This window comes from Ovis canadensis, chromosome 24 (genome assembly GCF_042477335.2).
Source record: "Ovis canadensis isolate MfBH-ARS-UI-01 breed Bighorn chromosome 24, ARS-UI_OviCan_v2, whole genome shotgun sequence".
NCBI lineage: Eukaryota > Metazoa > Chordata > Mammalia > Artiodactyla > Bovidae > Ovis > Ovis canadensis.
Genome location: NC_091268.1, coordinates 52,544,849 through 52,564,776, shown reverse-complemented (window position 1 = coordinate 52,564,776; position 19,928 = coordinate 52,544,849). Strand labels below are relative to the sequence as shown.

At 49.8% G+C, this 19,928-nt stretch overlaps 1 protein-coding gene and 1 non-coding gene across 9 annotated transcripts in view; both read left to right on the top strand.

Annotated features, from left to right (window-relative positions):
• The first annotated feature begins 686 nt into the window (after positions 1 to 686).
• Positions 687 to 19,928, top strand: part of TRRAP (transformation/transcription domain associated protein) — a 90,729-nt gene continuing 71,487 nt past the window's right edge. For 6 of the 8 annotated variants that reach the window (XM_069570763.1, XM_069570766.1, XM_069570765.1 and 3 more), the window contains exons 1-15: positions 687 to 1,086; positions 3,235 to 3,395; positions 3,807 to 3,856; positions 8,296 to 8,406; positions 9,444 to 9,548; positions 10,467 to 10,550; positions 11,300 to 11,356; positions 12,953 to 13,078; positions 14,611 to 14,688; positions 14,886 to 14,974; positions 15,796 to 15,892; positions 16,673 to 16,811; positions 18,053 to 18,131; positions 18,729 to 18,963; positions 19,551 to 19,917. In XM_069570763.1, coding sequence (XP_069426864.1) covers positions 3,296 to 3,395; positions 3,807 to 3,856; positions 8,296 to 8,406; positions 9,444 to 9,548; positions 10,467 to 10,550; positions 11,300 to 11,356; positions 12,953 to 13,078; positions 14,611 to 14,688; positions 14,886 to 14,974; positions 15,796 to 15,892; positions 16,673 to 16,811; positions 18,053 to 18,131; positions 18,729 to 18,963; positions 19,551 to 19,917 — 1,717 coding nt within the window. In that variant the 5' untranslated portion in view covers positions 687 to 1,086; positions 3,235 to 3,295. Of the gene's footprint in view, positions 1,087 to 1,418; positions 1,585 to 3,234; positions 3,396 to 3,806; positions 3,857 to 8,295; positions 8,407 to 9,443; positions 9,549 to 10,466; positions 10,551 to 11,299; positions 11,357 to 12,952; positions 13,079 to 14,610; positions 14,689 to 14,885; positions 14,975 to 15,795; positions 15,893 to 16,672; positions 16,812 to 18,052; positions 18,132 to 18,728; positions 18,964 to 19,550; positions 19,918 to 19,928 lie in introns of those variants that run through there. The other 2 variants (XM_069570762.1, XM_069570761.1) reach the window with 2 other exon arrangements.
• LOC138429834 (small nucleolar RNA ZL1) lies at positions 3,524 to 3,723 on the top strand. Its single transcript, XR_011252922.1, has one exon. It is a non-coding gene; the product is annotated as a small nucleolar RNA ZL1 (small nucleolar RNA).

Below are 19,928 nucleotides of genomic sequence, written 5' to 3'. Positions count from 1 at the left end.
CAGGCGCTTCAGCTGAGGCTTTTTCTTGAGAGGCAACATTAAACAAAAGCAAGAAGCATGCCTCTGAACAGGATATCTTGCAGGAATTGCATGCTGTTTATTACCAGGTATGAAATGAGAAGGGAACACAAAGATTTTGGTGAGTTAATGATGATGGGGGGTTTGGGGGTCACGGGGAAGTACTGTCAAAAAAAGGAGGTGGAGCCAGGTCATGGAGCAGGTGGAGGTCGGTCAGGTCATCACTTGGCGCTCTGTCCATCTAACACGCTAACCACACGTTTCCAGGAATAGCTCATCATTCAACCACTCTCAAAGATGGGAGTCTATAGGTGAGATCCGATGGTACCTTTCTCTTCCAGGACCTTTAGGTCCAGCCCACGCCAGGACGGCCAGGGCCTTCACCCCCTGTGATCATTGCTCTGGTCCAAGGCCTCCGCCTCGTCTGAGGTCTAGCCTCAGGGTGATGGAGCTGCAGCAACCGACCAGGCCAGCCACCTCCAGGCAGAACACCTGGGCCGCCCTATGCTTCCAGGGTTTCCGTCCGTCTGCAACCTTCGTCCTTCCCAAAGACCCTCCTTACCTCCTCCCCCTCCCCGGACTCAGAAGGATCCCCAGGACGCCGGCGAAGGAGAAAACCCCGCCCATCCTGCCACGTTGGGGGTGGCCTCTTCCCGGGCCCGTCCGCCGCCTGCTAAGGGTGCCCCCACCGCCCCCGCTGCAGCGCCCCCCGAAGCGTCCCTCCTCCCCAGCTGCCTGGATCCGGAGAAGGCATTCAGGGCAGAAAGAGGCCAGAGACGCCGGTCACCTGCCTGCCCCTCCCTCCCGGGCCGGCAACCCTCACCCCAGCGGACAGAGGCTTGAAAGCGCCGGGCCGAGCCCACCCGGGCGTGACGCCCCTCCCCGCTCCCGCCGCCCGCCCAGGCCGCACCCACTGGAGGGCGGTGCGCCCGGGCCTAGTCCTCGGGCGGCCGGCGCGGCGGCTTTAAGCGGGGGCGGGACTGCGCGCCGCGCGGCGCGACGGAGACGGGGACTCGGCCGGGGGCCTCTGCGGGCCGGGGCTGCGGGCGGCCGGCCGCCGAGGTCGGGGTAAGTGCGGGGACCAGGGCGAGGCTGCGCCAGAGGGCGGCGGAACTGCCCCGGGAGGCGCGCGCGCGGCGGCGGCGGCGGCGGCTCCGGCGGGGCCCGGGCGTGAGGAGGCCTCTGCGGGCGCGGCGGCCCGCGGAGCGACGGAGACAGGCTCCGAGCGCCCTTGGAGTGCCCCCGCAGCCCCTACCCCCCACGCCGGGGCTCAGGCCGGGCGGCGCGGCCGGCGGGGGAGCAGGCCGGGCAGAGCGCGGGACGGCGGAGGGCGAGCGGCGCGGGGATTGGCCCTCGGCGCCCGCCGTAGCCCGGCGCTGGGAGGCGGGCACCGGGCGTCCGGGGACGGCGACCCACGGAGCGGAGCCGCGGGCCGTTTGAGGCCGGGGCGATAGGAGGGCTGGCTTGGGGGGTCCCCGTGTCCCCCCTGCACCCCCGGGCCGGCCGGGCCGCTCTCGGCCTGCGCGCAGGCGCCTGGCTCGCCCCGGCCGGGCGCACGGAGCGAAGGTAGCGGCGTCGACAGCGCCCCTTCTGGCCCGGCGGGGCGGGGCCGTTTGTCGCGAGCCGGCGCGGCGGCGGCTCGGGGGGGCTGCCCCCCACACCCCGAAACGCCCCCACTCCGACCCGCAGCCCCGAACGTGGGCCGGGACGCGGCGGCGGGACCCAAGCCAGGCTCGGACCCTCGGCCTCCGGCTCTTGGAGCTGCTCTCCGACCCTCAAGGCGGGGATGGGAGGTTTTCCCCTCAGGGGCGCCCCCCAACTCCGGGCCCGGGCAGAGAGCGAGCCTAGCCCCTCAGGGTCCCGGGAAGTGGCAGAGTTTGATGCCTTCGGTGGAGAGGGTGGGGGGGATTCGAGCCTTTTAAAAAGTTTGGGCACGCACCCCCCCTCCGCTCCCCGAAGTTTCTTGGGCAAGGGGAGGCCGTGACCCCGAGTCTCGGGTCCCCCTGGGGTGGGGTTCGGGGTGGGGAGGTGAGGAGGGAGCCCGAAGTCGGGTCTCGGCTAGCGCGGCGGCGGGATCCCCTCCAGCTGGTTCCGTTTGGTGCCTTCTCCTGCCTGGAGCCGCGGGCCGGAAGGGGCTCTCTCTTGGTCTCTGGGGGCGGGGGGATGGTCCCCATCGCTTGTGGGGCGCAGAAGTGGGAGCTGCAGGGGAGCGTAAGCCGGGAGGCAGGGCCGTGGAAGGGCCTGCAGAGGAGTTCGTGGTGTGTTTGTTGAAGGAAGAAAGAAAACCGAGTCCTGAAAGTGCGCCTTCGTGCAGAGGGAAACGAGCCGGGTGTTCAGGCAGGGAGGATGGATAAAAGCAGGTGGACCAGGTTCTCTCGCTAGGGCTCTTAGTACAGGAACCAGGTCTTCTGTTTTTCCACCTGGAGTTGCAGTGCTCCAAGTGTGGTCATCCACGCCTGTTTCCAACTCACTGAGATGCTTTTTGGAAGCACCTGTGCATTCATCCCAGGAGTGTTTCCTGAGTGCCTGACATGTGCCCGGGTGGGAACAAAATTGACAGCTTCCCAGGGCTCCTCTCTGCCTGGTGCTTGCGAGACCACCTTTGGTACCTGCTGATATTACTGCACAGTGAAGTTGGGGTCACCCAATGCAGAGAGGGTCCAACCACAGTCAGCCGACCACATCCAGCCTAGTGGCTACTTTTATACAGCACAGAAACTGAAAATGGTTTTTACAGTTTTTTTTTTTTTTTAATAGTTGGAGGGGCATCGAAAGAGGAATAATGTTTCATGGTCCAATTTTCAAGTGAAATTCAAGTTTCAATGTCCATAAGTCAAAGGTTTATGAATTACATGCTCATTTATTTGCAAGTTGTTTATGGCTGTTTTGTGGCTATAGCAGAGCTCAGGAGTTGTGACAGACCACAGAATCCAAAATATTTACTATCTGGCTCTTTACAGAGAATTTGCTGACCCCTCGCCTAGGAAAAGATGGACATACTCTAGGAAACAAAAGCATCTGTGTATAAAAGTCATGTTTAGAAATGAATAGAATGGACTTAGTAACTTTTACTTTCCAAAAAAAGCAGAGGGAGTCATGTTGTTTTCTGAATTAATGGCAAAGTATTTAGATTAACACAGGCATTTAGATAAGATTTTCCTAGAGACTGAATCTATGCTCTCAATAAGTTAGCTAATCATGTGCTTCTTTTCCTAGGCTGGGTGAGCTCATGGACATGATACTTTTCTCTTGAGAAACAAACTAACTCAAAAGAAAAATGGCATTTGTTGCAACACAAGGGGCCACGGTGGTTGACCAAACCACTCTGATGAAAAAATATCTTCAGTTTGTGGCAGCTCTCACGGATGTCAACACACGTGAGTTGATCCTTTTTGTCATTAAGAAATGTGTTGATGTGACCCCGTCATCTCTGTTTAGATGGTGTCCACACTGAGATAAGTAGTAACGTCAACATTTATCCTAACTTCCCCATTCTCTGCCTTGTAAAGAAGCAAAGTGATGAGCATTACTGGCTGGAGCTCCAAAGAGGCATGTGTGTGTGTGTGTATGTGTGTGTGTGTGTATCCTTGTCTGTGCATGCACACGTGTGTCTGGGAGTACGAATGCGTGCGACTGGTTGTAGGGAACTAGTTATCTGCCTGCTTTTGGACCATGACAGTCAAACTGATAAGATCTGATTGCTTCTCTCATATTATTAAACCCAGTAACTTTTAGGAACACCCTTAACATAATTTCCATTACCTGACCATTTGTTTTGTTATTTACAGCTGATGAAACAAAGTTAAAAATGATGCAGGAAGTTAGTGAAAATTTCGAGGTATGAGCTTTATATTTTTATGCCTTTTCATTTTGAGATAAATACATGTGCTTTGCTACAGTTGCCTTGTTAGTCTCTTCACTAGTCACCTAAGAGTTCTACTCTTTGTTCATGTAATGTGTTGTATTTCAAGATTGAAATTTGAAAATCTGTACAGCATTGTCCACTGTCTTCACACTAGTGATAGTGAGCCCCGAAGAGTGTTGAGGATTGTTATTTTGTTTAGCTATTTGGCCTTTCTTTCACTTTTCAAATACCGTGTACCTCTCCTAGGCGTGTGCTTTCAGAATACACTCAGGCCTCTGTTGTAGATTCGCCGCGTTAGGTACGTTGCTGTGTGGGATGAGTGCTGGTTCTCGGTTTTGACTCTGCTGCCTATAACTCCTCTGAGACTCGGTTTCCCTCTTCTGGGTCTTATATCCTGCAGTTTTATATCTTATACTGGTCGCCCAGATTCTATTCATTTTTCTTCCGTCTTTTCCCTCTTTGTTCTCTGATCTGTCCTCAGATTCAATGGCTGTGTTTCTGTCATCTCCAATCTCTGTGATGCTATTTTAAAATTTCAGTTTATTTGTATTTTTTAATTTTAAAATTTTAGTCACTGTACTTTCTGTAATTTCCATTTGGTTCTTCTTTAGATGTCACTTCTCTGCAGAGATTCCTCATTTTCATTTATTGAGACCATATTTTCCTTTTATACTTTGAACGTATTTATTATAGTAACTGCTTTGAAGTCTCTGCTAAATATAAAATTTGGGCTGTATCAAGATTGATTTCTGTTGACTCTGGGTCACGTTACCTTGCTTCCTTGCATGTCTGGTAGGTTTGATTGTAAACCAGACGTTGTGTGTGAAATGTAGGGGCCCTTGGTTCTCTCACCTCCCTTGGAAGAGTTGATATTTGTCCTGTAGTCAGCAGTGCAGGTGCTGGCCGATCTCAGTGAACTTGTGGAGGTGTGGTTTTACACTGTGCTCGAGAGGGTCTGTGGAAAGCCCAAGGGGTTTCCCAAGTCCCTCTGACTTGGTAGGCTTCAACCTCTGAACCCCATCTCGGCGTGGCTCTCGCTGGAGATTGATTTTAGACTCTGTGGGTTGGGGCTAAACTAGGCCTTCCTCGGGGGCGTGGTCCTTCATCAGCTGAGTGTCTGAAGTGTCTCCAGGTGTTAAGGTCTTTGCACTGTGTCGAGGCTGGACCCCCAGTACCCTCTAACATTGCTAGACCTCTGACGTTTCTTTATTTCTCAGTTCTCAAGCCTCTACTCCCTGGCAAGCCTCAGGCAGTCTTACCTTCCCTCACCAGAAGTACAGCCCAATACTCGTTCTGTGGTTCCTTCTCTGGGGCTTTGCCCTGCAGATTCCAGCCACTTTGGCTGCTGCAAACTCAGTGTGTGCTCCTGAACTCAGCAGGACCACGGTGCTTACCCTGGGCTCCGGCCTCCTGAGCCCACTCAGGAAATGGGACCCAGGCAGAGAGTCGAGGTGGGGTGCAGCGGGTGAGTTCCCCCTCTTCTGGAGATCACGGCCTTGCTCCGCCTCTGGTCCAGCGCCCAGAACTGTTACCTATATTTTGTCCAGCTTGACGGCTAGTCTGGTGCCAGTCAGTCTCATAGGCCAAAGAGAAAGTCACTTTCTTGGTTTTAATGTGGGGATGGTAAAACCTTTCTCACAGAGCTAATATGATTATTAAGAACAAAATGTTTCCTAGCCTCTGTCATTTGAATCACTAAACATGAGATGAATGTTAGTGGGATTGACTCCGATACCTTACTATCTATAGTAATGGATGGTATTTTTGTTTGGTTAGGGGAATTGTTTGGTTTTGTTCTGTGTTAAATAGATGTTTTTAAGAACGTGTTGCCTTGTACTGAGGTGGAAAAAAGAAAAAATCCTGAGATATTTAGAGATTGAATGAAAGGGCTTTCTCTTCCATTATTAGTGCAAATTGTTAAAAAAACAACACCACCACTGAAAAAAGAGGTGGGAGCAGAACAGGAAAGGCCTGCATTCTGCATCCTATGGACAGAACCACAGCCCTCAGAGGTTTACCTGAGAGGCTGAGATCATGCCGCTGCCTGCGATGCTGCAGGAGTGGCAGGTGGGCCGGGCCTCATGGGCGCAGGGGGCTCTTCCAGTGAAGTGTCTTATCCCTTCCTCTCCTGTTGGCAAGAGTCTGGCAGTTAGCAAGTCAGTTCCCGCTTTGGGGTCTCAGATGCATCAATTAAATTAGCAGAATGAACAGCACTTGGGGCTTTTCCAAATAATGCCTTTTGAAATCTATCTGATAGACATTTAGCTTAAATGAAATTCAGATGACCGAGTCCTTCAAAGAATGAAACACTTGGAATGACCCTCAGAAAGTAATTCTAAATTACCACCACTCCTATCCCAGAACTAAATACTTAAATGAAATGAGTGAAATGAAGACTTCGCAAGAGTTTGAGGAATCTTAGAAATTCATTTCATTAACCACTTAGGGATAAGATTCCAAGCAAAGGAAGTATCATAGGGGCTGTCTCTCCTAACAGAGAATAGAGGAACGTTCAAGTTAGAAATCGTGGAGGACATTCCTGTGGATTGGAAAGCTGTGGGCTGAGTTGAAATCCTGGCATAACTGAGCAACCTGTTGCATCTGTCCTGTGGGAGAAATTTGACTCTCAAGATGCTTTGAAGGCTGTGGAATCTGAATGCTGTGGGCTGACGAGTAGATGACCTGGCTTTCTTGATAACCTCGATACTGTTCCAACTTGACTCTCACCCTCTTTTCCTTGCATCCTTGAATGGGTGTGTTTCATAAAAGTTGGATGTTGGGGGTGGAAAGTGACAAGCACAGTTCCTGTCCCCCATGGATTCGCAGACTGCTGGCGGAGGGGCTGCCAGCTCCTGGGGGTGCCCCCCTGCCCAGCGTGCTGCAGGCTCAGAGCCCCTGGAGTTGCACTTGGTCCTGGGAGACCAGTGCTCGGGTGTGTATTCCAGGAACGGTGGCTCTGTCCTGGTTCCTATGGCGAAACACAGTTTTCTGTGTTTTGCCTGTATTTCCTCCTTCATAGATTCCTCAGGCAGCAGACAACCCTGGACCTGTGTCCTCTCCCATATCAGTGTCTGCAGCGCCAGACACATTTAGTTGCAACCCGTGGGCTTCTCACTCACGATAGTAAAAGTTCAGTGCCTCCCTCTTGTATGGCCATCCCTGCCACGTGGAAGCTTCAAAAAGTTCTCATCAATTTGTGCCTTTGCGTGTGTTTTCCTTAGAACCTTTCCCACTTTGTCCCATGGTTGACCCCTGCTGGCCTCTTAGGGTTTCATAGCCACATCCCTTCTTTGGGGGGTGTTCTCTGCCGTGGGTTCCATCCAGTTAGTTAGGCCTCACTGGTTAGGTTCCCTTAGTTGCCAGCCCAGCGCTTCCCCCATCATAATTCCGTGTTATCAGATCGTTTCTTGATTACCTGTCTTCTCCACCACACTGCTGCCTCCCCCGACTCCAAGGACGTGAACTCTACCTACCTTCTTCCTCATTTTATCCCCGTTGAGCACGTGATAGGAGCGTGTGTTGAATGTGCAGGTGAGGCCTTCAAGGGGAAGAGAGATGAGCACTTGGGTGTTAGATACTTGTAAGTGGAATCCACTTTCCAAAGCTTTGTGACTCTGACAGTCAGCAACGTCTGAGCTTCGTTTTTTTTTTTTAATTGGTGAAATGGACAAAATACTTGGAGAGTCATGGTGAGGACTGAGTGAGAAAGAGTAAAAGGCACAGGGCGCAGTGTTTGTGAAGCACAGGGGAGCTGTAAATAATAACGAAGGGACATTGAGCATTTACCGTAAGCAGTGTGGGAAGCTTTACTTGTACCAGCTCGTGCACTCTTCACGTGGTTTCGTAAGGCAGGAGATGGTAGCCTCTTCGCAGGTGGGGACCCTGAGGCCCAGGAGGTCAGGTGCTTGTCCCAGGTTTATACTTGCTGAGTGGGGCCGGACCCTGCCCTGGTCGCCATCTTACTTCTCTGTCTCCAGACCGCAGTTTCATTTCCTAGTTTGCTTTTAACACCCGTGATGTTCATCTAACTCATATCAACCTACCTGATCAGCTAGAGTTTTAGATTTTAGTGTGGTCAGGCCCCTCATTCTCCAGATGAAGAGACTCAGATCAAACAAGTCTCCGCAGAGGGTGGCAAAGCCAGCCCCGGCAGGCTCCGAAGTGAGCCTTCTGCACAGCGTCCGCTTTTCTAGGCTGAGCAGTAAACGCTGGCATTTAGTTCTCTTGAAGTGGATTTCAGAAGCAGCAGTCAACTTATTTCAAATGATATTATCATTAAAGCATCTGAAAGTTTTAAAAATTGCTAGCAGCTCTCCCAGCATGTTTCTCGAGATGATGGTGACATGTGAATTTGCAACGGAACTATACGTACACAGACCTTAACGGGGGTTTTCTTTTCTTTCTGTGATTAGAATGTGACCTCCTCTCCTCAGTACTCCACGTTCCTGGAACATATCATCCCTCGGTTCCTTACGTTTCTTCAGGATGGAGAAGTTCAGTTTCTTCAGGAGAAACCAGCCCAGGTAAGCTGTTCCGGAGAAGAATGTCCTGCTGCAGGGGCCCCAGCCCTTGTGAATGAAAACAACTCGGACACCTACGGCTGCCCTTAGAAGTGACAGCGGTGCTGTCAGATAAGGGTCCCTTTGCCCAAGGCCATCGCCGCCTCAGGTAGATGTCTTGGTTTTATTTCCTCGAGGCCATCTGCCTGTTTACCCTCTCCACACTTGCTGGCCCGCGCGCATGCGTGGGCTGCGTGTTGTAGCCGGGTTCACCCATATATACAAGTGGGGGGAGAATTTCACGACCCCCCGCACGCCTGGTGCCCAGCTCTAGCCTCACACTATCTTCAGTTCCTGTGACTCTGCCCGGTTTTATCTGTACCCCCACCTCCTCTTTGCACCTCCCCCGCACACTTTGACCTTGATCATTTTAAAACAGCGGCGTCATCTTTTCTTTTTTCTTTTTTTCTATAAATGTTTCAGCTTGTATCTCTTAAAAAAAAAATTTAAAAATTACCGCAGCACCAGTGAAGGTGAATTGCGGAGTGAAACATTCTTGTGTGGTGACAGCTCGAGATGTCCCTCTGAGCTGCGTTCAGGTTCTTAGCTCTGTAGACAAAATCACGAAAGCTTGGCACAGCCTGCGATGCGATTAGCGGTTGGGTCCGAGGTAACTGGACAGCTCGTCCCAGGAGCTGAACCGAGATCATGCAGGGAGATGGCCAGTGAAGTTTCGTTGGTGTTCTGCTCTTTTTGTCTTAAATTCACACCCGCTGCGCTCACTCGTGTCCTTCTGCTGGCAGTGGTGACGAGGTATGAAAGAAACTTTGGCTTACTTGGCTTGGTACACAGCTGCAGAAATACAGAAAATGCCAGTTTGTAGTGCGTGCTTTGGATTACATGTAAATGGTTTGCCGGACTGTTTGTAGGATGGGTTCCATCTCGTAGCTTGGCGGCCCCCAGTGCTGGGTGCAGGCGCGTGGGACGCTTGTGGGATGCAAAACATGATCTTGGAACTCTTGGAAGGGTTTCGTATTTACACCTTTGTTTCTCTTCAACAGCAACTGCGGAAGCTTGTTCTTGAAATAATTCATAGAATACCAACCAACGAGCATCTTCGACCTCACACAAAAAACGTTTTGTCTGTGATGTTTCGCTTTTTAGAGGTAACATTTGAGAGTTCTTTTTATTTAGCCACTTTGAAAGCTTTTTTCTTACAGTAAAATCCTGTCTGTAAACAACGGTTTCTCTTTCAGTAAAATTCTGTTTCACAAATAGAAATTTTCTTAACTGCCTGTGTTCTCCCACTTTGCCAGCCAGATTACTAAGAAGGATTATTAAGTGAAGATCTTCCTTGGAGTCACTGGGGGCTTGACTCGACACAGTGGGTGGTAGCTGGCAGACTCTGAGCTCGGGGGCCACTGGCCTTGTGCCTCTGTGTGTGTGTGTCAGGCACGGTCGTCATGAAGAGTTGCTCAGATTCTTGGGTTAATCCACGTGGTACCTGCTCAGCCAGCTTCTGGAACCGTTTTCTTGCTGTCCTCAGTCTTGACGTGTTTAGCATTCTGTCGCGCTTCTGGGCCCCTTGGGAAGCTGAGCTCGGGAGGGCGTAGCGTTGGTCTCAGGTCTTGGCTCTGCCACGTCAGCCTCATTCCTCTTGCCCTGAGCCTTAGCTGCCTCTGTTACGATGTGGATGACACCCCAACTCTCATGATGCGTGTTGTGTTAGCACAGGGTCCAGTGCACGTGGGGTGCTCAGCTGTTATTCTTCTGGCAATCCTTGCAAGCAGGGAGACATGTCTGTTGTTAAGACCTTGGTTTGTAGTGTGACTTGCTGGTTACTCATCTGCTGACTCTGGCAGAACCTGCCGGTCAGGTACCTTCAGGTGGTCACCAGAGGCCATGGACAAGTCCTGTGTCTGGGTCAGCTGTGTTCTGTGGGTTTATCAGCTTTCTGCAAATCACATCTAAGTGGGGTTGATGAAGGGTGTATATGCAAAAAATGCTGAGGAAATACTCTTTAATCTTCTTAGTAAGTTAAGTTTTCAGTAATATAACTCTTCTAAATGCTTTTTTTTTTTAAGACGGAAAATGAAGAAAACGTTCTTATTTGTCTAAGAATAATTATTGAACTACACAAACAGTTCAGGCCACCCATCACCCAGGAGGTAAGTGGTTATCCTGATGGCATTTATGAAGTGTGCTGGCAGATTCCTTCTGCTGTGAGAATTTTTCACTCTGAATTTCCTTTCTTCTTTTTCCCACCTTACGTGTCTGTCTGTTTTGTAATTCTACTGTGGATAACATAGCACATCCTGATTGTTTCCCTTCGCTTTATATGTATGTGTTTTCCCAATCATAAAGAATGTTTTGTAAAGTTAATTTATAATGGGTATTTAATAATCTTTTACAGTTTTCGATATTTAGGGCATTTCAAAATTTTTATTTCATAACCGTAACCTAGTATTTGTGTACAGATTAAATTACTGTGTAGACTGAGTTTGCAGCAGTAGGACCCCCAGGTCACAGGTGTCACGTCCTGATGCCTCTGAGCTGGGTTGCCCCACTGGTGTCCAGAGGGCTTCAGCAGCCTGTGAACCTCGGTGCAAGGGAGTCTCCCCGGCTCACTCCCTCCAGCTCGTGCTGTTACTAGTTTTTGAAAGACAGGAGGTGGCATTTATTATCATTTTCATTCCTTTGCTCTCCCTGAATTAGAAAGCTTGTTTTCTGTTTATCAGTCTTTGCTTCTTTTTCTTTTTTTGGTCTGTGTGTTCACATTCATTGCCTATTTGTATCTTGAGTCTGGTATTTTTCTTGCCTGTTTCATGAGATCTTATATATGGAGACTATTGATATTTTTCTTACTGTAAGCGTTTTCTGTTTACAAATATCTTTATATTGTCCTTTTTTTTTTTAGATTCATCATTTTTTGGATTTTGTGAAACAGATTTACAAGGAGCTTCCAAAAGTAGTGGTATGCTGTTTTTTATATTATTTTTAATTTATCATTTATATTTATGCCTTCCTTATTCCAAAGGGTTGAAAGAATAATTGGAGGGGTGCTAATTTTACAATGAGAAATGTTTTGTTTAGTCAAAATCTAGGATGATAAATTGTTGCTGTTCAGTTGCTAAGTTGTGTCCAATGCTTGTGGCCCCATGGATTGCAGCATGCCTGGCTCCCCCGTCCTTCACCATCTCCCAGATAGCTGTTGATAAATTAGCCACTTCAAAAAAAGAGTCCTTTTGGTTTCATTGTTTAAATACTGCATTTTTACATAAAGCAGTGTATTCTTCTAGAAGTTTTGTATCACAAAAAGGAAAACAAATTGTCCATAATTATCCTTTTACTTGTAAGCAACCATCGACATTGCTGTTTCGAGTTTCACTTTGTGCTTTGTAGAGATGGTTTGCACTCAGCCTTGAAGCTTTTGAGGGAGGGGTGTATACTTGCAGTGTTTTTCTGTGTCATTAAAATTTTTCCGTATCTTGAAAGAACTGTTTCTGAGCAGGGCCACCCATGTTCAAGTGTGTGGAGTGGAAGAGGAGCACCCCTCGCTCCCCGTCCCCCCCGCTCCCCACTGCAAGGACTCGCTGTCACAGTGGGGTGTGTCCTCCAGGGCTCTCCCTTCGGCAGTCAGTCGTCGTTCTGAGCGACCGATAATTCTGCCGTATTGGTGTACTCTGACCTTCTCCCTGGTTCCCCCCATTTTTCAATTCCTTGCTGCCACCAGTAATGCTGTAGTATAAGATCATTGTGCACAAATGTGTTTGTTTCAGAGTTTCTACTGTAAAGGGTTTTTTAAGGTTGAATTTTTTAAAAATTAACAGATGGTAAAATTGTGTTTTGTTTTCTAAGGATTTTAATCTGCTGCTGCTGCTGCAGTTCAGTTGCTAAGTCATGTCTGACTCTTTGACCCCATGAACTGTAGCCCACCAGGCTCCTCTGTCCTCTGTCTCTTGGAGTTTGCTCAAATTCACGTCCATTGAGTCGGTGACGCTAGTAGTGTATAAAACTTACATTGCCTTCTAAGTTATCGAGTTATCATTGTGTCAGCTACTGTTTTGATCAAAGAGCTATTTTTCATACGAAGCTGTCTTTTTTTAACATGAAGCCCAAATTCCACTGAGGACTAAGGATGCCAGTGAGGTCCTTCCTGGCTTTTTAAAATGTTTCCTGGACTTGGCTTCTGTTGCATATCTGACCTTATTTAGGAGACTGGGAAGTTAATTCAGTAGGGACCAGCTCCTGGTTTCTTATCACTAGAGAGCTGGGTTGCATCCTGCTTCACTGAGGTAACAGTGTAACGTGGCACGCCTTTCCTCTTCCATCAGCCAGGAAACACTGGTAGAGGGTGCTGTGGGCAAGTCTGTTCTCTGTTGTTGGAGATGGAGAATGTGTTGTGTATCTTCATGGCCTTGAAGGAAGGGGCCTCCTAGGACTGTGGGGTTGGTGTTGCATACGTGGGCAGGACATTGAGCATCCCTCGCGCCCCATGTCAGGCGTGTTTTATTAAGAGGAATGTTTGTGTTTGACTTTAGAAAAAATGACTTCTCTTCTTTTTCTGTAGAACCGTTACTTTGAGAACCCTCAGGTGATCCCTGAGAACACCGTCCCTCCCCCAGAGATGGTCGGAATGATCACGACGATCGCTGTGAAGGTGAACCCTGAGCGTGAGGACAGCGAGACAAGAACAGTACGTGTCTCGGTTGTTTTGCTCCTAGCTTTGCTTTTATCCACGTCTTCTCCCCCGGTGGAGGAAGCCTGAGGTCTTGACTTTTTAGACCCCTAAGCTTTTTAAATTTTTTTTCGTAAAAATTAAACACATGGAGGCGTTTAAAGTAAGCAAATAAATGTGTGTGCGCACAGAAGAGCCTCACTGATTCTGCTCTGTAGGTGTGCACGGGAATTGTCGCTCACTATTGATGCAGAGACACTCAAAATCATGGTGGAGTCAGAGCAGCTGACCCTGCAGGGGGCCCTGGTCTGCCCTTAGCTTCCACAGAAGTGAAGTCCCTTTAAACTACAGATAAACCTGTAGTTCAGTGCCTGCCCGTGTGGGCTCTGGGGACAGAAGTTCTAGAATGTAACAGCTCCACCACTTGCATTTTCCCATTGTAGGAAAGTTCATGAACCATGAGTTTTGTGATGGTAACACTGTTGTTTTCTGCAGCCCATGTGTGAAATCTGTAGCACTGGCCACACAGGGAACATGGGTTGAGTGTGTGCTACAATTGTGTTTTATGATGAAGTCAAGAGAATCATCTGTGTGTGTTCCACTGCAGTGTTTTGCAGACTGTTTCAATGTGAGCTGGGATAAACAGGAGACTGCATTTTAGTTTACAGGGAACAAAGCTTTCATTTCTTTGCTCGTCCTGAATTAGAGGCCTCCGTTTGTCAGTCTTTGTGTTTCTTTTCCCACTTCCGTTTTCCTGTCCATTCATTGTCCATTTGTGTTTTTGAGTCTGATATTTTCCTCACCTATTTGAGATTTCATGTATTAAAAGACTGTTTTTTTCTTATATTTATTATAGTTTTCCTGTTTATAAGTACCTTTGAATAAAACTAGTCACGCACGTACTTCTTACTGTTTTTCTTTTGAAAGTGAGGTGAAAGTGAAAGTCACTCAGTCATGTCCCACTCTTTGCGACCCCATGGCCTATACAGTCCATGGGATTCTTCAGGCCAGAATACTGGAGTGGGTAGCCTTTCCATTCTCCAGGGGATCTTCCCAACCCAGGGATCGAACCCAGGTTTCCCGCATTGCGGACAGGTTCTTTACCAGCTGAGCCACAGGGGAAGCCCAAGAATCCTGGCATGGGTAGCCTATCCCTTCTCCAGCAGATCTTCCCGACCCAGTAATTGAACTGGGGTTGCCTGCATTGCAGGCAGATTCTTAACTGAACTATCAGGGAAGCCCATAACAGATTAAAAAAAAAAATTTTTTTTTTTTAAATTTCTCCAGTGGGTTGAATCTCTGACACATTTTCTTGAGGATTTTACTACACGTGATGACATTGTAAAATATAAAACCCTTTACATCGAATTATAATTCTTATGCTTTGTTTTCAAAATATTTTGCTTCTTTCACCATAGATAATTACAGAGACGAGTCACTGTTTTCCCTTCCCTTTATTTCGACCGGGTGGTGCTCAGCCGTGGGACACATGGGGGCTATATTAGGTGCCAAGGTGGTGACCACAGTCCTCTGTATTCCTCTCTTCCCAGCATTCCATCATTCCCAGAGGATCGCTGTCTTTGAAAGTGTTGGCAGAATTGCCCATCATTGTTGTGCTAATGTATCAGGTATGTGTATTTTCAGTAGCTTCCCGGGTTTAAGGCTTCTCATTTTACGACACTTTCCACACCTGCTTTTCTGTGGCGAATAGATGTGTGTGTTACACGTGTGCCGAGCAATGAATCTCACAGTGTCTTTGCTATGCCAAATTAGTTAGCTATAAGCGGAGTGAAAAAGCATGAGAATCTGATGTGTTTGCTTTTAGCTCTACAAACTGAACATCCACAATGTCGTTGCGGAATTTGTGCCCCTGATCATGAATACCATTGCAATTCAGGTATCTGCACAAGCCAGGTGAGATTTCTTGGCCAGTGACGTAGCCGACCACCATAGCTCTTTAACCCAAGTGGCACTGTGCTTGCTGTCGTCATCTGTGAAACAGGAAACTTAGATAAAAGTTTGGTTTAGCTTGTATGCGTTTGTGGCTTTCTGAACTTACATTTTGATGCTGATAGTAATGGTTTTCTTATCCCTTGTTTCGGAAAGGTGATGTGCCCCCTCTGTCCTTGGTGTCCTGTAAATTTGAAACAATCGTTAGGGCTTCCTGTCCTGATTTCAGCTCTGAGATGCTCCAGGCTGCCTCACCGTCAAGCCTGTTTTCTTGCTGCTCCTCTTAGCATGAGGGCTAGGAGGCCCTTTTACCCCATTACCCTTAATCGCTGACTGGGCCAGACCCCACGAAGCCTCTCAGCAAAGCGTGTTCTCCGACTTCGCGGCGTTCCTTCTCAGACCCTTGCCACTTGTCTCTTGACCTGCGGCCTGTCTGGCTCTGAGTCACTCGAGGGCAGGATCTAAGGGTGGACCCGCTCTGAGAACCCCTGTGGCAGAGGTCTTTCACTGCTCAAATAGGCGCCCGCCTTGGGGAGCAGGCAGGTCGGGCTCCCGTTGACTGTTTGGGTTCAGGTTGTGGCTGCTGCCCAAGGGCCTGGCAGAAATGCCTGCTTTATGTCTTTAAGGCCTCTTTATGTTACTCAGAACTGCATAAAAGTGTGGGCACGTTGACTGTTGCTGCTGTGTAGAAAGCAACCTTTTGGGCTTGGTAATTACTGTAGGTGATACAATATCACCTAAAGAACTGACAGCTAATGTTGTTAATTTTATCACTTCTCACTTAGGCAACATAAACTTTACAACAAGGAGCTGTATGCTGATTTCATTGCTGCTCAAATTAAAACGTTGTCATTTTTAGCTTACATCATCAGAATTTACCAGGTAAGTTCACTGACCTCTGTTTTAAATCAGGTTTACATAATTTACAAGGGGACATAATTTACAAGGAGTAAAAGTCACCTTTTGTGGGTGTAAAGTTCGCTGAATCAACAGATGCATACCTAACCACCAACCAGAAGATCAAAATACAGAACATTTCCATCTTCCGAAAAATTCCTCTTACACATAGTCAGTCTCGTCCTCCTGTCCCCTGTCCCTGGCCAACACTGGTTTGTCTTCTGTCCCCATAGTTTTTTGACTTTTCCAGAATGTCAAAGAGATGACATTTTTATAGTAGTAAAAAAATCTGAATTAGATGCCCTTTGATATTTTGGTCAGCTTGAGTTATCGTGAATACCTTCCTGAGACGCCTCAGAAAGCAGATGTGACTTGAACTCATTCTGAGCTGATTAAAGGTGTCATTTGTGACTCACGTCGATGGGATGACTGAGTGAAGAATTTTGTTTAACTTCGATGTTTATTTCTCCCTCCTTCCCTGTAACAGGGACCTTGTTGAAAGTTGGAAAGACGCAGAAAATAAAAAGGGCCTCCATGATCCCATTGAACTCCTCCTGTGTCGCCGCCTCTCCCAGCAGGGTGGCAGCGCGCAGACTGACCCGACAAGGCAAATGCTTGTTTGTTAGGCCTGTTACTTTCTGAGGGTCCTCTGAGCCAAATTTAGTCCTAACTGAAATTTTTTTTTGTTTAAAAATTTATAAAACTGGATTTTTCTCAGCAGCTGCCCACCAGTGTAACTGCGTTGCTTTCCTCTCCCTGGTGCAGGAGTTGGTGACTAAGTACTCTCAGCAAATGGTCAAAGGAATGTTACAGCTGCTTTCAAATTGTCCGGCGGAGACCGCGCACCTCCGGAAGGAGCTGCTGATCGCCGCCAAGCACATCCTCACCACGGAGCTGAGAAACCGTACGTCCGCCTGGCCCCTGCGAGCGAGCAAGCGAGGGCTGGGCCGTCCCGCACGGGGTTTCTGGCTCCATGGGCCTTTCCCTGGTTTATTGCTGCTCTGGCTGTGTTTTCTCTCCTGGGCCTGTGTCTGCCTTCTTCCCTCCCCTCTTTCTGTCTCCCCCTCGTTCCTCTCTCTGACTGCCTCCCTGTTTCACCTGCCGCCAGGGTTCTTGCTTTAGCTCGTCAACAATTTCATAATTAATGTGACAATCTCCTTAGCCCAGTTTACCGTCTGAGTAACTCTCAGTATGTCTCTGCCTTCTGACTGCCTATCTTTTGACACTGCAGATAGCCATTTGCTTTTTCTGACTCAGAGCCAGCGAGCTTTAAAAGATGAGAGGAAGACTTTTCTTTCTCCATGCTGTGAAATGATGAACAGTTTTACATGGAATGTCTTAAAAATCTGTTTGCTGAAGTGACTGAGTCGCGTCTGGAGTGACTAGCTTTCGGTTTTCCTGCCAGCTGAGTAATAGTGACTTTGGAGGTGTGGTGGGGAGCCGCTCAACGGGAGACTTGTCCTTGCTGAAGTGCTGACGGATTAGAAATCTTTCTCATCTGTGTTCGGTCACCTCCGATCCAGCAGGCAGGGTAGATCTTTCCCAGACACTCTTCTAGGGCCGGGAAGCTTGGTTTCAGTCTTGTTAACTCTACAAAGAACAACAGGTTTCTAAGACACTACTCTCCGAAGTTAGGTTAAATGTTAGACTGGTTGAATTCAGCTTTTAGAGGCTGCTGTGTTTTTTCCTTCCAAACAAGATTTCTGATACTTATTTTGAAGCCCATTGTTAATTTACATAGAGAAGCATCCTTATTTCTCCATGATGACCAACCTTAAGATCTTTAAGAAGGACAACTTAAGGGCAGTGGATAAAGGGACATTTAGAGACTACCGCCCCCTTGGGAGGTTGGTGCCAGCTTTTAAGGACCCTGGACTGACCTGAGTGAAGCACTGGGGCAGGTTCCACGCCAGGGACGTGAGGCGCATGGTTCATCTCTGACGCTGATGTGTGTGAGGTGCGTGGCTGGCATGACCCAGCAAAACCAGCATCTCAGGCTAAAGCATTGTGGGTGACTCCTCCTCCCCACTTTGCCAAATCTGGGTGGCTCGCTGGTGCAAAGCAGCGCCTGTGAAAGTACTATTAAGGGACTTGCTGGCCACCTGGTTTGTTTGGTGATGGAGGCAATGGATGTTTGTGTTCCAGAGTTCATTCCTTGCATGGACAAGCTGTTTGACGAATCCATTCTGATTGGCTCAGGATACACCGCTCGGGAGACTCTCAGGTATGATGGTAAAGCCGGCGCTGGGGCCGGAGATCTGGCACTGTGTCAGGAGCGTCTCCACGAGTGTGGGCTATGGGCCTTTCCTCTCCCGTTTGATTGAGAGTTGCAGGAAGTTTCGGAAATGCCTTGGTTTGCTTTATGTGCCTTGGCTGAATCCGAGTCGCTGTCTTGATTTGCACTGTAGGTAGAACTGTTTGACTAGTGTTAAGTGTTTTGTTTTGCACGTAGGAAATGTGACGCATGGCCTGTAAGTTACCAATTGACAGGCTGTTTGTGTTTGAGCAGCAGAGCGCATTCAGGGCAGGGCCCAGCTGTGGGTGGTTCTGCTCAGGCTAACCAGGCATGGCGGTGTAAACATGGAGGTGCGCTTCGGTGCATGAAGGCAACCATCTGTTTCAACTTAGAAAGTTAAGATTTAAGCAGTAAGACAAGACTGGAGCCTCTCAATCCTATAGCTGGGAGGAGGTAACGGGGAACCCGAGACCATGCGCAGTGTGCCCAGGCCAGCCGTTCTGCCGCCGGGGTCCCTGGGGGCGGTGCAGGTGGGGGCCCGCAGACCGGGCCGGGAGACATGCTAGCGGAGGTCTCTGCCCGCAGGCCCCTCGCCTACAGCACGCTGGCCGACCTCGTGCACCACGTCCGCCAGCACCTGCCCCTCAGCGACCTCTCCCTCGCTGTCCAGCTGTTCGCCAAGAACATTGACGACGAGTCCCTGCCCAGTAGCATCCAGACCATGTCCTGCAAGCTCCTGCTGAACCTGGTGGACTGCATCCGCTCCAAGAGCGAGCAGGAGAGCGGCAACGGGCGGGATGTGCTGATGCGGATGCTGGAGGTGCGGCGCCCGGCACCCCCGCACGACGTGCGCCTTCACCCCGCCTGGCGCTGTGTGCTCGCCTGAGCGCTCTGCCAGCGGTTCAGGGGCCGCCTGGTCGCCAAGCTGGGGCCCAGGTGTTTAGACTCCCTGGGTGCAAGGCCCCGCTCCCTCATCAACTAGGCCAGGGTCCTGGGGCGGGATGTTGGACCTTCTCTGCTGGCCTGCTCGTCCCCTGCCCGGGACAGCTGCGGGCCGCCTCCTAGGACTGTCAGGGCTGAGGGAGGCAACCACAGGTGTGCTCAGCACTCTGCTGATGGGCAGTCTGGAGCGGTGTTTCCTGTGATGCTGTGTAGCCCCGCGCTCCCTTGTCCGTGAACATCTCTAGGGAGGTGTCTGGTGCCGGGTCAGGGGTGGATCATGGAGCGGTCCCAGGGCATCGGGCCGATCACCCCCTGCTTCTCCCCCAGGGAAGTTCATCTAGTAACTCTGGAGGGGAAACAGCGACTCCAGCAGGTGGCTTGAGAGTGTGTTCTGTCCTCTGGACAGGTGCTGGGCCTGGTGAAGAGAGTGACTTGTGCCTGCCTTGCACTTTCCCTTCCTGACAGGTGTTTGTTCTCAAGTTCCACACCATCGCGCGGTACCAGCTCTCTGCCATCTTTAAGAAGTGCAAGCCTCAGTCTGAGCTCGGGGCCGTGGAGGCGGCCCTGCCCGGGGTGCCCGCGGCCCCTGCAGCCCCAGGCCCGGCCCCATCCCCAGCCCCTGTCCCCGCCCCTGCCCCGCCACCACCCCCGCCGCCCACCCCCGCCACCCCCGTGACCCCGGCCCCCGTGCCGCCCTTTGAGAAGCAAGGCGAGAAGGACAAGGAGGACAAGCAGACGTTCCAGGTCACGGACTGCCGGAGTCTGGTCAAAACCCTGGTCTGCGGCGTCAAGACCATCACGTGGGGCATCACGTCGTGTAAAGCTCCTGGTGGTAATCCCGCT